The sequence below is a fragment of the Rattus norvegicus genome, chromosome 3 (assembly GCF_021556685.1).
Source record: "Rattus norvegicus strain SHRSP/BbbUtx chromosome 3, alternate assembly SHRSP_T2T, whole genome shotgun sequence".
Taxonomy (NCBI): domain Eukaryota; kingdom Metazoa; phylum Chordata; class Mammalia; order Rodentia; family Muridae; genus Rattus; species Rattus norvegicus.
Genome location: NC_141536.1, coordinates 73,243,699 through 73,260,999, shown reverse-complemented (window position 1 = coordinate 73,260,999; position 17,301 = coordinate 73,243,699). Strand labels below are relative to the sequence as shown.

Below are 17,301 nucleotides of genomic sequence, written 5' to 3'. Positions count from 1 at the left end.
GATTGCTACTGAGTCTTTCTAAATGAAAATTGAAGCCTTTCTATTAGATCCAGATGTCATTAGCCTTGCTGGTCAAGTAGTATTTGATGATTCAATTTTTCTTCGTTCTGAGGCTGAAATGAGGAGATCTGCTATTCTAGATTTTTTTCTTGAATTTTTCAGGATAGAAATTTCTTCCTCATTCTGGTACAACAAGCACTTTAACCACTAAAATATCTACCATTCTTATGCTTGTAATTTCTCTATTCCAAATGTGACCAATGCCAAACCATCACCTCAGAAAACATGCATCTAGAATCAACAGGCTACATTTTGGAAGGAGTATAGATATACAAATACATGTATGTATGCCATAGTGACTACTGTAAAAAAAATTAAAAAAGGTCATGAATTTGAAGGACAGCATGGAGGTTTGAAGGAAATAAAAAATGATTTTTAAAAAGATTAAAACGTCATTTTAATAATCATATAAGCTTATTATTCTACCTCCTTGCTTTAATATCACATTTCAATTTTCATTCCTGCACTTCACTTACTTTTATTTGGTTATAAATGATGGTATTTGGTTTGTATTGCTTCCTGGTTGATCTTTCTAGTGTGCAGATAACCAATAAACAATCATAACAAATTTATAGAATTTTTGTTTTAAGGTAATAATTAATGCAAAACATTCATTTTTTAATGATTTTACCCATGAGCATTTAAACTTTGTTTGTCTCTTTTGATGCCAATTCTCCAATTCATCCAATGATCTCTTCTTGAATTCATGACAATTACGGGTATAATTATGCTGTATGCCTCTTCCTGAGTCCAATGAATACTGCCTTGATTTATATGTATGTAGAACTAGTTCTTTAACACTGAGTTCTGGAGCCTGAAGAAGGGATAAAATTACTGGATCTCCCTCCTTTAGTAGTTACTGATACATTATAGGTTTTCTTTTTATTTAGTTTAGAAAAGACATTATTCAGGGGAGGGGAGTCGAGGGTAGTAGGGACAGAGAAAGGCAGAGAGGAAGAGAGAGAGAGAGAGAGAGAGAGAGAGAGAGAGAGAGAGAGAGAAGAAGAAGGAGGAGGAGGAGGAGGAGGAGGAGGAGGAGGAGGAGGAAAGGAGTAAAGGCCAGCCATGAGCACATGGAGAGAAGGAGGGAAGAGAATGAGGAGTGAGGGGGAAGAAGGGGAGAGCAAGAGAGGAGCAAGACAGCAAGGCAGCAGGCGAGTCCCTTATAGGTTTTCTTCTTGGAGATTGGCCTTCTGAAAAATTTCTCCATCCATTTTGCCATTTTGATTGGTATAATCTTTTATGGTCTTTTATAGTCAGATATGCTGTCAAGCACTCATGAAAGCAGCAGCCCTGTCCTATCTATAAAATCTATTGTGCAAGCCAAGAAAGAAATTAGGGAAACGACACCCTTCATAATAGACCCAAATAATATAAAGTACCTCGGTGTGACTTTAACCAAGCAAGTAAAAGATTTGTACAACAAGAACTTCACGACTCTGAAGAAAGAAATTGAAGAAGACCTCAGGAGATGGAAAGATCTCCCATGCTCATGGATTGGCAGGAATAATATAGTAAAAATGGCCATTTTACCAAAAGCGATCTACAGATTCAAGGCAATCCTCATCAAAATACCAATCCAATTCTTCAAAGAGTTAGACAGAAAAATTTGCAAATTCATCTGGAATAACAAAAAACGCAGGATAGCTAAAACTATCCTCAACAATAAAAGGACTTCAGGGGGAATCACTATCCCTGAACTCAAGCAGTATTACAGAGCAATAGTGATAAAAACTGCATGGTATTGGTACAGAGACAGACAGAAAGACCAATGGAATAGAATTGAAGACCCATAAATGAACCCAAAGACCTATGGTCACTTGATTTTTGACAAAGGAGCCAAAAACAACCAATGGAAAAAAGATAGCATTTTCAGCAAATGGTGCTGGTTCAACTGGAGGTCAACATGTAGAAGAATGCAGATCGATCCATGCTTATCACCCTGTACAAAGCTTAAGTCCAAGTGGATCAAGGACCTCCACATCAAACCTGATACACTCAAACTAATAGAAGAAAAACTAGGGAAGCATCCGCAACACATGGGCACTGGAAAAATTTTCCTGAACAAAACACCAATGGCTTATGCTCTAAGATCAAGAATCGACAAATGGGATCTCATAAAACTGCAAAGCTTCTGTAAGGCAAAGGACACTGTGGTTAGGACAAAACGGCAACCAACTGATTGGGAAAAGGTCTTTACCAATCCTACAACAGATAGAGGCCTTATATCCAAAATATACAAAGAACTCAAGAAGTTAGACCGCAGGGAGACAAATAACCCTATTAAAAAATGGGGTTCAGAGCTAAACAAACAATTCACAGCTGAGGAATGCCCAATGGCTGAGAATCACCTAAAGACATGTTCAACATCTTTAATCATAAGGAAAATGCAAATCAAAACAACCCTGAGATTTCACCTCACACCAGTGAGAATGGCTAAGATCAAAAACTCAGGTGACAGCAAATGCTGGCGAGGATGGGGAGAAAGATGAACACTCCTCCATTGTTGGTGGGATTGCAGACTGGTACAACCATTCTGGAAATCAGTCTGGAGGTTCCTGAGAAAATTGGACATTGAGCTGCCTGAGGATCCAGCTATACCTCTCTTGGGCATATACCCAAAAGATGCCCCAACATATAAAAAAGACACGTGCTCCACTATGTTCATCACAGCCTTATTTATAATAGCCAGAAGCTGGAAAGAACCCAGATGTCCTTCAACAGAGGAATGGATATAGAAATGTGGTACATCTACACAATGGAATATTACTCAGCTATCAAAAACAATGACTTCATGAAATTCATAGGCAAATGGTCGGAACTGGAAAATATCATCCTGAGTGAGGTTACCCAATCACAGAAAAACACACATGGTATGCACTCATTGATAAGTGGCTATTAGCCCAAATGCTTGAATTACCCTAGATGCCTAGAACAAATGAAACTCAAGATGGATGATCAAAATGTGAATGCTTCACTCCTTCTTTAAAAGGATACCCTTGGCAGGGAATAGAGAGGCAAAGATTAAAACAGACACAGAAGGAACACCCATTCAGAGCCTGCCCCACATGTGGCCCATGCATATACAGCCATCCAATTAGACAAGATGGATGAAGCAAAGAAGTGCAGGCTGACAGGAGCCGGATGTAGATCTCTCCTGAGAGACACAGCCAGAATACAGCAAACACAGAGGCGTATGCCAGCAGCAAACCAGTGATTTGAGAATAGGACCCCCGTTGAAGGAATCAGAGAAGGAACTGGAAGAGCTTGAAGGGGCTTGAGACCCCATATGAACAACAATGCCAAGCAACCAGAGCTTCCAGGGACTAAGCCACTACCTAAGGACTATACATGGACTGACCCTGGACTCTGACCTCATAGGTAGCAATGAATATCCTAATAAGAGCACCAGTGGAAGGGGAAGCCCTGGGTCCTGCTAAGACTGAACCCCCAGTGAACTAGATTGTTGGCAGGAGGGCGGCAAGAGGGGGAGGATGGGGAGGGGAATACCCATAAATAAGGGGAGGGGGGAGGGGATGTTTGCCTGGAAACCAGGAAGGGGAATAACACTCGAAATGTATATAAGAAATACTCAAGTTAATAAAAAAAAAGATTTAAAAAAAATCTATTGTGCAGAAATTATCCAGATCCTCTGGGTCTTCCAATCTTTTTATAATGTCTTCATTATTATTCCCTGAGCCTTAGTTATATGGATTATTGTATACATGTCCCAATTATAGCTGGGTACACCAATTACTTACTCATTGCACTTTTACATCTTGTGACACTTTTAATATTCTCTGCTGTATACAGAATCTTCTAGACATGATGGAAGAGAGACATTATCTTTGAGTAAAACCAAAGTGTTAGAGGAAAACATCCTGCTACCAAATTCCTCAAGTAATATGTTTTCCAACTGCCTTACAAATTTCTCTTCTGTCCCATTGAGAATGATGAACTTTAATCTTTATACTTATTTTCCATATAGTGTATTTTAACCATTTTCCTCCCTCAACCTTTCTGAGAGCTTCCTATCTCCCTATCCACCCATCTTTAAATTCTCTCTTCATTAAAGTCCTAGCATAAAAGCAAAAACCAACAAGACAAAAAAAAAATGCCAAAACATGAAATCTATAACCCATCCCCCAAATAATACTACCATTAGTTTATAACCATATCTTCAACAATGAGCCTATTGTGGACACTTTATACTGAGATTGTAATAACTACTCACATAGACAGAGACAGACAGACACACTCATACACACACACACACATACACACACATTCACACACACATACACACACACACACACACACACACACACACACACACAATTCCCTTTATGTCTTCTATCAAGAATCAAGAATCCTGCTCCCGCAAAAAACCTACAATGCTCCTTTAGAGAGTCTTAAATTTTCTTCATGTTCAGAGAAGAAAATTTCTTTCTAATCCTTAAGGATCTTTGGGTCTCATCAGTAATATTACCCATGGGAAACACTGTGCTTAGACTGTGGGTACTGCAAGGAAAAAAGTAAATTGTCCCTTTAAAATTCATAAGAGGCCTTAGAGTGAGGAGTGCAAAGGTGAACAGTTGATTATGCTGTTCCATAAACATAATTTAGAGAAAGCTTTTAAGGGAAGATGTTACCCTGCATTCAAATTTAAAGCTGTGATGATTTCTTTTGTTTGTCCTTGGCTTATGTTGTCTTTTCATAATTTGATATGTATCTGTGAATTTTTAGCTTTGAATATGACTGTAAATGGTACTTTTGAGATGATCTCATTAGTCTCTGGTAGGCTAAGTATGAAGAATAATTAGTCTTCAATATGAAAGATAAATTTCTTATCTACTGAAAAAATATAGCAGGGCAAATCCATACATTTTAAATCTTATTCTTCTTAAACAGTAGTGGAATTTTCAACATAGGAAAGAGAAATGTAATCTTGGAAATATTTTGAGTAGTTAAATTGATTAGGACTGGTTTACAGTCTTCTGTTTTATTTCAGGTGCTCATGTCTTGACAAGTCAGCAAGATGAGCACTGACAAGGGTAGTTGTATGATGTGCAGTATTACACACTAATCAGAAGGTTGTACATAAGTCATGTGCAGGTAGGTGTTCAATGTTTATCTTGTTTTTAAGTTATGAATACAGGTGTACAGGTGTTATAAAATATTGAACCAATGGGCTTGGATCCTGTTGTTATTTGTAAGTTCTTCTAATTGCTAGATTATTGTATTTGACTTCTTTTATGGAACACATTTTCTCTATAAATAAAGCATAAATTTCAAATATAAATCTAATTTATTTAAAGAAATGAAATATTTACTATGTTTTGTGAAGGTGCTATCACTTGTATACTTTTAAAAGTTAAGTTCTATTGTTTTAGTGATTATATGGGAGAGGAAGAATTAGGAAGAACTCTCAAACATGATGTATTTCAGACTTCTATTTTTACTGTAATAAAAAAAATAAAATTAAAACTTTTTTTTTCGGAGCTGAGGACCGAACCCAGGGCCTTGCGCTTGCTAGGTAAGCGCTCTACCACTGACGTAAATCCCCAACACCAAAATTAAAACTTTTAAGTCAATGTAATACATAATTTTTTCTTAAGCTTTAATTAAAGCCTCAAGTAGCTATACAGGTCACCACTACTGAAATGATAAACTATGAAAAGTACATATTAATACAATAAACATGATTTTCAATGAAGGGTCCTCTACGGTTAGTAAAAAAGGATTTAGGTTAATATAGAAATTCCTTCTATGTACCATTTATTTTGGCAGTAGATACAGAGAATAAATACATGGTTCCTGTTCTTCTCCTGCTTTTTTTTTTATTCAGATAGCAAACATTTTGCAAAGCATTTTTTCTCTATCTTTATTAATTGGGTATTTCTTATTTACATTTCAATTGTTATTTCCTTTCCCAGTATCCAGGCCAACATCCCCCTAACCACTCCCCCTCTCCTTCTCTATGGGTGTTCCCCTCCCCATCCCCCCTCCTTTACCACCCTCCCCACAACAATCCTGTTCACTGGGGGTTCAGTCTTGGCAGGGCCAAGGGCTTCCCCTTCCACTGGTGCCCTTACTAGACTATTCATTGCTACAAATGCAGTTGGAGCCCAGGGTCAGTCCATGTATAGTCTTGGGTAGTGATTTAGTCCCTGGAAGCTCTGATTGGTTGGTATCGTTGTTTATATGGGGTCTCAAGCCCCTTATAGCTTCAGAATATTGTTAATAATATAGCTACAGAATAGAAAATACATGTGAATCCACAAAAATTTCTGAAACAGATTCAAACTAATATATTTTTACTAAAAAGCTAAGATCATATACTATCTTCAGATTTGTTGGTTACACATAGTAACCACACTACACTATAGTGTGTAGACTTCAAATTATCTGTGAATTACAGACTTTTTTCTCAAGTTTTTATACACCTTAAATGACTCTAGATTTACATAAATATAATCCTTTATACTAATGTATAGATGTATTTCTATAGTAGAAGTGCAAAAAATTTTTATTTTTTTCAATATCTCAGTACTGAAAATTACTATATTTTTATTTTCTTAATTATTTTCAGAAGATAAATCACATAGTATATATTATTAACTTCAATAAATGATTCTCATTTCTCTATCTCTCTGCCATAATATTTCATGGACTGTTTCTTACCAGTCATATAAGTCTCATTTTAAAAAATTTTTAAAAGTCAAATATTTCCCTTTAGAAAATAATAAGGTAGCTACTCCATTTCATGTTGGTACTACTAGGGTACATAATGCTTTCCAATAGTCTCTGTAACTGAATGTCTAAATAAGATGTAATTCCCACATTACTTTATATGATTTATCTGTTTCAAAATTTTGCACACAGAAATATCACATTTTACTTTTTATTGGAAAATTGAAATAGTAATTTATATTTTAATAAATAAGAATATATTGATATCATTAGTAAAATATATTATTAGAGATAACCAATTAGGAACTATTTGAAATATGAAGTTTAAATTCCAAATACCAATGATATATTTATTGATTTATAAATTATCAACTGGTTTTTGTTACAATACTTGTTTATAATGCTGGCATATTTGTAATTACATAGGAAATATTTTACCTAAATCCTTTTCCCATAGATTCTCAATTATTCTTGTGGGGAAGATAATAAATGGAATGCCAGAGGAACATATCAGAATTTCTCCTAATGGGGCTGTCTTCCAAGCACAATATTGAAGTGCTTTGCTTCATTTTCTTCTTATTCTGCTACTTTGACATCTTGTGTTGGAATCTGTTCATCCTTTTCTCAATTAGAAACAGTTCTCTGTTCACTCAACCCATGTACTATTTCCTCAGTCATTTATCTTCTATGGACATTTGCTATACCTCCTGTGTGACACCCAAACTGATTGGGGATCTGCTTGTAAAGAGAAAAACCATCTCCCATAGCAACTGCATACTGCAGGTATTTGTCATGCACTTCTTTGGAATGATTGAAATCTTAATCCTGACAGCCATGGCCTTTGACCGCTGTGTGGCCATCTGTAGGCCTCTTCACTACATGGTCATCATGAGCAGATCCAGGTGCCATGTTCTTATCTGGGCTACCTGGGTTGGTGGTGTTGTCCACTCATTTCCCCAGGTTATGATGCTAATCTGTTTGCCCTTCTGTGGCCCCAATGAAATTGACAACTACTACTGTGATGTTTTCTCTTTGCTGAAAGTTGCTTGCACTGACACCTACATCACTGGTATCCTCATGGTTGCCAATTCAGGAATTATTGGTTTTGTAATCTTTGTTCTCTTGTTTGGTTCATATGTAGTTATACTGTTCACATTAAGACATTACTCAGCAGAGGGGAGACGCAAAGCTCTTTCTACCTGTGGGTCCCATATCTCTGTGGTTATTTTATTCTTTGGGCCTTCCATCTTTTCCTACCTTAGACCACCTACCACTTACCCTGAGGACAAAATCTTTTCTCTGTTTTACACTATTATTGCTCCTATGTTCAACCCCCTCATATATACTCTAAGAAATACAGAGATGAAGACTGCCATAAAGAAGATTTGGTGTCAGATGACATTTTTATGAGAAAAATATAATTAATTTGTTTTATTAATAGGATGTTTAAATAGTGCACAGCTATGAAAGTGAATTTATCTTCAAGAGGAACAATTATTAAATTTACGGTTCAACTTTTGCTCATTCATAATTAGCAAAAATGAGATAGAAAGAATAATTCTAACAAATATTTTGCACTGCAACCTATTAAGAACATGAACATCAAAATTATTCCAGGATTAAGAAATTATTGTTATGTTACACAATCATTTTCAATATGCATTTAGTGTTACTAGCTCCTTAACATGATATATAATGATAAAGTTTTTTTTCAAGTACTAGGAATAGATTGAAACCGTCTTCAGATATGTTATAGTAATAAACTTTTTAAATGTGACAGGATTTGTACATAACCTCTTATATACTGATCCTCTGAAACAAATCATTTTATGAAAAGGTGAAAAAAAAAGAATTGGAGTGATTCTGACACAAAAAAATTCATCATGAATTCAGCTGAGAGTTGCTACCCTGACAGGCATCAATTGGAAATAGCATCTTTGTTGTGGAACAATTGGTGTCGACATCCACTTTGCCATCATGGGATTTTTGTCCAGAGAGAACATGTATAGTTCTTGACTTTTTGTCATAGTCTGTGTGGTTTCTCCAGTATATCAGTCCTGCTGTATTTGAATGGTGCTTTTCCTTAGCATCTTTTACCACCTCTGACTCTAACAATTTTTGTTTCTTTTCAGCATAGATGCTGAGCCTTAAGGGAATGGTTTACTAATGCTGAGTGTTAAAATGTCTCTCACTCTCTGCATATTGTCCAGTTGTAGGTCTCTATTTATTTCCATCTCCTATAAGAGGAGGCCTCTCTGATGAGGGCTGTGTAATACATGGATTTATTTTTTATCAATATAGCAATTTTGTTACTGAGAGTCGTTTTATTTCATGTTTCCTTAGCATAATAATAGTAGTACCTATTTCCTTCTTTTTAAACTTTTCCATTGGTTATTTTATTTATTTAAATTTCTTTTTATTGGATATTTTATGTATTAACATTTCAAATATCACCTTTCCCAGTTCCCTTGTCTCCCATTTCCCCTCCGCCTGCTTCTGTGAGGATGTTTTCACTCCCACCCAAACATTTCCAACTCAAAACACTGGCATTCCCCTAAATTAGGAAAATGAGCCTTAACTAGACAAAGGGCTTCTCCTCCTATTGATGACAGACAATGCCATCCTCTGGTACATATGTGGCTGGAGCCATAGGTACCTCCATGTGTACTCTTTGGTTGTTGGTTTAGTCCCTGGAAGCTCTGGGAGGTCTGGTTAGTTAATACTGTTGTTTTTCCTATAGGGTTGCAAACCCCTTCATCTCTTTCTGTCATTTCCCTAACTCCTCCATTGAGGTCTCCATTCTCAGTCCAATGGTTAAATTTCTTCTAAACTCTGGTTTTTATGTTACATGTATTCTATTGCCTTCATTTGTTCCAAATTTCTTGTTCTTTTTAGTGTATTTCTTCATATTTCATTTTTGCTTTCATATATGTATATGTTTTTCTAAGCTCACTCCTTCCCCAGAAAACCTATTTTCTTCAGTTTTGGTGGGAATCACTTACTTGTCTAACAACAGAAAGCAATATATATGCTTCATGTTTGATAGCCAGTTTGGATGCATTTTCAAAGCACTCCATGATTCCTCTTCCTAGACCTAACTGTCTCCATTTCATCATGTAACCATGCAGATTCTATGAAGAGTAATAAGTTTAAATTAGTGGAGCTAACACAAGGATGACATGTAGACACATATTTGGTAACTCTTAGTCCTGTCAATATTACTCAAGTGCCTATCGCCTGGAGTCAACTTTCCCTGCCATATATAAATTTACTTCACTATTAATTTTGATTCATATTCTCATACTTTATCTCATTTATGTTTATCATGGAAGGGTCCATGGACCTTTCATTTCAAGGGACATGCTCTTGAACATATTGGAGATATACCTCATGCTGCTCAGAGCTGCCTAACAAAATGATGTGCAGGCATTAGACCATGTTCTAGGATGGTAACCTTGTAAACTTTCTCTTCATATGTCGCTTACCTAATCTGCCCTTCTATTTGCTTTTGCCATGAGAATAAAATAGGTATCAATATAAAGGATATACTGGATAGTCCATTTCATCTTTTATGTATGTATAACAATCAAAACTAGAATAGAAATTAAGACTATGGTTGTCATTATTGTAAGTATTATATAACTACAAACTATTTAATGAATGTAACTTTTATATATCAATGGAAACACTTGCTACCAACTTAAGTAAATTTGTTAGCCAGACAAATTAAAAGCATAGACAAAAGCTCATATCCTTCCTTAGGATCTATTAACTTTCTTAAGTCATACTTATTTAAGCTTTAAACAAATAAACAAAGCTGTTTATTTAATTATTCATTAATTCATTATTTCAATGTTCTTTCTCATTTCCCATTTCTATTGAAAATATATTTCTCATAAAATAATCCTGATTAATAATTGGATATATAAAATATAAATAAAAATATAAAATATTATTTTCTTTCCTCCCCAGCACAGCATAGTCTCCTGGAAATATGTTTTTTTAAGGTTTCAGATCTTTTATCTTTATTTTCAGTGTTCCCTGCTGATTTATTAAAATGTTCCAATGTTAAATTTTATAATTTCTGAAACTTAAAGTAATAAATTAAAAACACACCCTCCTCCTGCGTATGTTTCCTGGACACTTGCTGCAACTTTTTTATTCCTGTGTCTTCATGATTTATTTCATAGTAAGATAAATTAAGCCATGGTTTCTCAACCAAGTAGTGGAGAAAATTTTCTTAAAGACTATTTTAACAAATTTCCAGAACAAGGTCTTGGATTTTACTATTTGTATTTTGTTTCTTTAAACAAAATTAAGTGGTTTTAGGGTGTATCAGGAGACTGTGTTTGAAAACTCTCACTCTTTTTTCCCATTTACTGCCTTTCACTGCACTAGGTATTAGTGTGTATTCATAGAATTTGTATACTTGATATTATTATATCAATTGCTGTAAAAGGCAATGTTTAATTTCACATGTTTCTTCTTTCCTCTGTGTTAACACATGTAGCTGTAGGCTAGGTTAGACTTGAACTCCCAACCCTTTTACTTCAGTCTCCAACTTTCTATACAATAGACATGTTTGGCCATGATCAGGAATATTGGTATTCTGCATATTATGATCTTTAGACCATCCTAATTTTAACATAAATCACAAGGATTATTGTTATATGGTAAGTGGTATTGTGTAAGGAATAAATAAACAAAAGTATGTGCATGGACATATTGTTCATTTGTTCCTGTGTATGTGTGTGCGTTGTGTTTGTGACAGTGATAAAGAACAAGAGGTTATGAACTTGAGAGTGAGGAAGAAAAGGGGTTTTGAGGGAGGTTGTCTTAGAGTAGCTGAAGGGATGAAAACAAAAATGGAAAATGATAAAATTTAATTTCAATTAAAATCATATTTTAAAAATACATTATCTCTATTGAGAGATATGTGAAGGAGTACATGAAGAGATCATACAGGGAGTGAGAAATGAAAGAATATTTTAAACAATTCATTAATTATGTTTTTAACACCCTTCAAAACAATAGCAAAGGAAACTAGTTACAGTTTTCTTCAGAAATTCTACCATAACAAGAAAAATAATCCCACTAATGTAGAAGTAAAGGGTATCATCTTCTCTTAGAAAACTGTAAAACAATGGAGGCAATATGTCTTTCAAAATTACTAAATTTAAATTTGTTTTCACAAGAAAATTTGTGATATTGTGAGGGAATCCAGTCACTGACAACCAGGGGATGAATAGAGCCTGGGATCTCTATGTCGCTAGCAACGTCATGTGTGGTTGGAGGGTTATTTATAACCCACATCTGGAGTTAGCTTCAGCTTTCTGCCAACTTGGCCCTACAGAAATTTCTTCTGGTGAGTTTATAATTTTGTAGATAAACCCAAGTCTCTTCTGAAAGGAAAAAATCAACATACAGAATTAAGGACAAATAGCTTCTTTAGACTTTACATTAATTTATATCAATATCAAGTAATTTTCTATCTGTTTCTTACCTAAAGTAATTTTTGTAAAAGAAATAGATGTTATGATCTGACTATTTTGGATCTTTAACTCATTCCATTTAAAGTTCTTTCTGTCTATAAGAACATAACCCTTACTTCTGTAAATGTTTCATGAGTGAAATTCATTAGGTGTCACTAATTTTTAAAAAAATTCAAGATATTTTTGTATAAGCATATACTAGCAGAGGGGGGTGACTACGGTGGTGAGGGGGAGCTGGGTGGGTGGGTGGGTGAGCACCCTCATAGAAGCAGGGTAACGGGTTTAGGATAGGGGCTATGCAGAATGCACAACACGAAAGGGAAAAACATTTGAAGTCAAAAATACATAAAATATCCATTTTTTAAAAAAAGAGTGCCAAAAAGTGTGTAGAGGAGAATTAAAATGTAAGTGTAGAAATCCCGGGAAAAAAAGTATAAAGAAAGTGAAATAATGGATGCACAAAGGGTGAAACCAGATGCTAGTATAAATAATTTTCCCTTCCCATCATCTTCTTTGAGTATACTCTCCGCTTTTTGCCTCCATTATTTAGAATATAATCTAAGTAAATGTTAAATATTATTTTGAGATCAATGCAAAATGTCATCTGCAGAGATTAAAATGTGACACATCAGAGATAAAGGTGGGCACAGGTAAAGGTTTGAAAAAATCAAATGAGGGGAAATATCACAAGAATATTCAGTAGATCAATGGAGTGAATGATTAAGCAAAAAGTTATTTACAAACTACCAAGAAATTCAGAAGCACAAATTGAAACAAGAACTACATTGTGGCAAGAACTACTTGCTCCCTACATACTCATCCGAGGTAAGCAAAGAAAAACATACAAACCAACAAAAATCAAACTCACATTAAAAGAGAATTAACTGAAGTTAACCCCTTCCCCCAAAAAAGAACAAGCGAAATTGAAGCACCTGAGTGTTTATTTAGTTTCCTTTTTTGAAGTAGACTGTGTTGATGGTTATGAAGATTATTGAATAATGAAAATTATTAAATATTTGAAGTAATTTATTTTAATCATTCACGAAATACTTAAGAATGAATGCTTGGCCAATATTGCAAGCAGATCAATAAAAGCAAGAAGACTGGACAGAATTAATTTGATCCCCTTTACAGGATAGAGTTACCTGATGAACTTATCTAATACTTGAGAGTTAATCATTTCAAATTAGCTAATGATAAAAATGTAGCTTATAAATGTACTTACCAGTCCTACTATCATCAGAGGAAATCTAGTAGAGGATAAAAATCACACAGAGCAGTGGGAGGTAGCTGGGACTCAAAATGCAATATAAGTAATTTTCTTAGTGTTTGCTGGAAGCATGTAAGGCATACCTTTACAAAAAAGGATTAAGTTTATGAAAATCAAATACAGATATAGATTACTGTTTTACTTGGCTTTAAATACTATTCCATTATATTTAGATATAAGGCCTTAAGATAATCATTATTATATTAAGGACAATATATTCTTTGGTAAAATGGGTTTACTAAGACTTCTTAGTGCCATTTCGTTTAAAGTATTACTTCCTTCAGGGAACGTAGGAACAAGGAGAATGGGAAGGATAGAATATCATGGTAAGAGTATAACTACTTCTATGAGAATAGCTTACCAAGGTCAGATATTTTATCATGCTAAAACTATAATAAATCCTAATTATTACACTTTCATATGTTTAAAGTTTGAATAAAAATTAATTCAGCAATGATTGGGAGAACAAGCACACAATCTTAGTAAAGTATTGTTATACATTTTTTAAAAAATATGTCACCATTGTACACATTCAATTAAAAGCAAATCATTTATAGAGTAAAAAACTAGATTAGAAAATGTGTCATCATTTTTTTCTAATTCTTCTCATGCTCTAATAGGTGTGAGAACTGAAGCTGAAGAATATATAGATTTTTCCATAAGAAAATGAGCCTTATTTTTTCCATAAATACATAGAATATAAAGGACAGAGGTATACATCAAGGGTATAGTTTTATTGACTGTATATTTTTTTCATTCAATTAGGTACATTTTAAAACTCAATTTTTTCATGCACTCACTAGTAATATGAGACTGCCTTGATTCAGTAAAAGCTATAATTCTGATGGCAAAAATAAGATAATGTTGAAAGAGGTGAGAAAGTACATGTTAACTTCATCATGTGACTTTGGATGTATTCACTTTATGTAATATATTGGGCTCCAGACCTAGAAAATTCCACTTTCAAACTTCTGACATGTTGTGTGATCCTTTTGTGGGTCTCTTTACTTGATCATGTAAACTCAATTAATTTTTACATTTCTCAATCTACAATTATTCTCAGATATATAAAAAAGTAAACTGAACATGGCAACATATTTAATTTTTTTTTATTTTTCTCCTCTGTTTTTACATTTAAACTTAATACACAGGAGACAATTATTTGAGTTATTTTTGAGTGTTGAAGGAAATGAACTAGGAACACACTTGATGTCAGATCAAACTTAAATTCATTGCTGAGCTAAATTAGAAGACAATAATGTTTTCAATTTTAAACTCTCAATAGAAATTTATAGAAAGAAAAAATGACTTATCAAATAAATTGAAGAAAAGTCTGTCAAGAGGTAGAATAAATTATCAGTTATAGCTTTGTGGAAAAGGATAGATAGAGTTTGAAATCTATTTGGAAGCTGGAATTATAACTTCAGGTCATATTTAGCAAAATATATTTTCAAGGCGTTTTATCAATAATATAAAAATGATCTTTTAGTTTTTACCAAAATTGTTTAACCACTCAATTTCTCAGGGTTTTATGGTATATGTGAATTAAAATTTTAATTTTGTTTTCTGAGAACAATGAATTTTATCTCTATGAACCTCACTAAAATAATGCTGCTGTAAACAAAATGACTTTGAGTGAACCTGACTCCATAAGTAGAAAATATTTACTTATGTCTCAGTAAATCTTTGTATAATAATATATATTAATTGCTTGGCTATAACAGTTATGAATCTTAATATTATACTGTAGAAATAAATTATTTGTCAACGCTAGCTTTCTTTTTAATATGGAAGTTAGCATGCATAATGTAATTCATAAAAACAGTTTAGAAGGGAATTTAACAAAGGAGTAAGTAAGTAACAATACCTTAAATATTACTAGAATATATAAATGACTTCGGTAATGACCATAGATTAACTCTTATTTCTATTCGAATATATTCTAACAGCACTGGGTAATTACTCTGTTATTCTTCCAGTAGGGTTGGAAATGGTAGCAAATAAGAACTATTCACAATCCCTAACCCAGAGTCTTAATTTTCATGAATCAAATCCTAATGGGTTGTCATCTTATGACTGAAAAAGTAAAAATTATAAGGTTGATACTCTGTAACCTTTAATAAAAATAAATTTGTTTAGAGATAAAATATTTAACTAGGGAATCTCTTCTCTTCTTACCTAAGGTATCTTTTCATACTAAAATATCAATTTCTTCAAAGGAGTCAAATTCACTGAAGTTCTTGGAAGATTTAATCTACACTATCAAACTCTGAATTACAAATTCAGACCATACAAATCTCTGAACACGAAGTCACTTGGCATATATTGATTTATTTTTTATTCACTCTTACTGTACAATTATTTCTAGGTAGATTTCCACATCTTATGTGGCAGATAAACTCAATTAATAAAAAAGTTTAAGTATTATATAAATATCCATTCAGTAACATAATTTGAATATATAACTTAGAGGTCACACATATACTAATAGAAACAATTTTACATAACTTGTTTTTTGAAATAAATAATCTCAAGGTTTTTCATGCATTTTTATGAGCACTATAAATTGAATAAAATTTAAAAGTGAAGTCCTTCATGTAATGCATAATAGGATATATATTATTTATATATTATTTAATATATGGTTTACATAATATATAAATATATAGCTAAAACCTGTGTTATTGTATGTTATGATCTCAAGATGAAAACTTGGTATTGGGTAACCAATAAAGGATCTTACTCATGTGGAAGATATTTATTTTGTTCTCAGCAATCCTTAGTTGCCTATAATACTTATATGTGTGGCATGGGTGAATCTCCCATTTCTATGTTAGTATGTCTACTATGCCTTCACAGATCATGCATATTTTGGTATCAGAGATGTACCAAGTAGTTGGCATGATTGGAGGGTAAGATTGAAGGGTGTAAATGATATATTTATATTTGATATAAAAATATCAATTTGAAAAGCAAAATTATACAAATGAATTTGCACTCCAATATTCTTAGTTTTAATAAATACTATATTGCATGAGTAATTAAGTATATAATTTTAATAAAATATCTACAGAAATAAATGTATTTTAATAATAATTAATTTTATGGTGATAAAAATCATAAATAATAAAAGGAAAATAGGAAACTTGAAAAATGATTAATCACATTTAAGTTGTAGTTTTTATTGTGTACATATCTGTGTGTCTTTATGTTGGCATAAGATTTATTGAGCAGGAGGAGCTAAAAGATCCTCTGTAAGAGCTTACTCATTCTTAACACTGAATGATGCCTACAGTCCCCTGGACAATCACTCAAATTGGTTTTATGGACTTGTTACTTAGACTGCTTAATTTTTAGATCACATAAACACCTGTGTATATAAATTGTGTTCAACTTAATTTTATTTTCTATATGTTTAAATTAATTTAAGCTGTAGTATATGCCATCAGTCATAAATTGACCTACAGCTTAAGATTACATTTTACTTGTTCTTTGAATTATTCTTTTGTTTTTAACAATATTGGGGGCTGTTAGGAACCCAAACTCATCTTTTGCAAGAACTTATTTGCATATTGAAAGTGTTCATTTGCTAACCATAAATTCTAAGCCAGTTTTATTATTTCATGAGGCAATGAAATTTTATTCATGTGAAAACTAACATAAAATCAATAGGGTTATCTCTAAACAAAAGCTAATGTCAGTGTTAATTATCAACATCTCCATATTGATGTCCTTCATTAATCTGTCTTTTCAGGGACCTGTCATGTTTTTCTATTTCACTGAACT

At 33.3% G+C, this 17,301-nt stretch overlaps 1 protein-coding gene across 1 annotated transcript; it reads left to right on the top strand.

Moving 5' to 3' along the window:
- The first annotated feature begins 7,242 nt into the window (after window positions 1–7,242).
- Window positions 7,243–8,163, top strand: Or4p20b (olfactory receptor family 4 subfamily P member 20B). The gene has a single exon (NM_001000339.1). The coding sequence runs from the start codon at window positions 7,243–7,245 to the stop codon at window positions 8,161–8,163; it is 921 nt and encodes a 306-aa protein (NP_001000339.1).
- The last annotated feature ends 9,138 nt before the right edge of the window (window positions 8,164–17,301 follow it).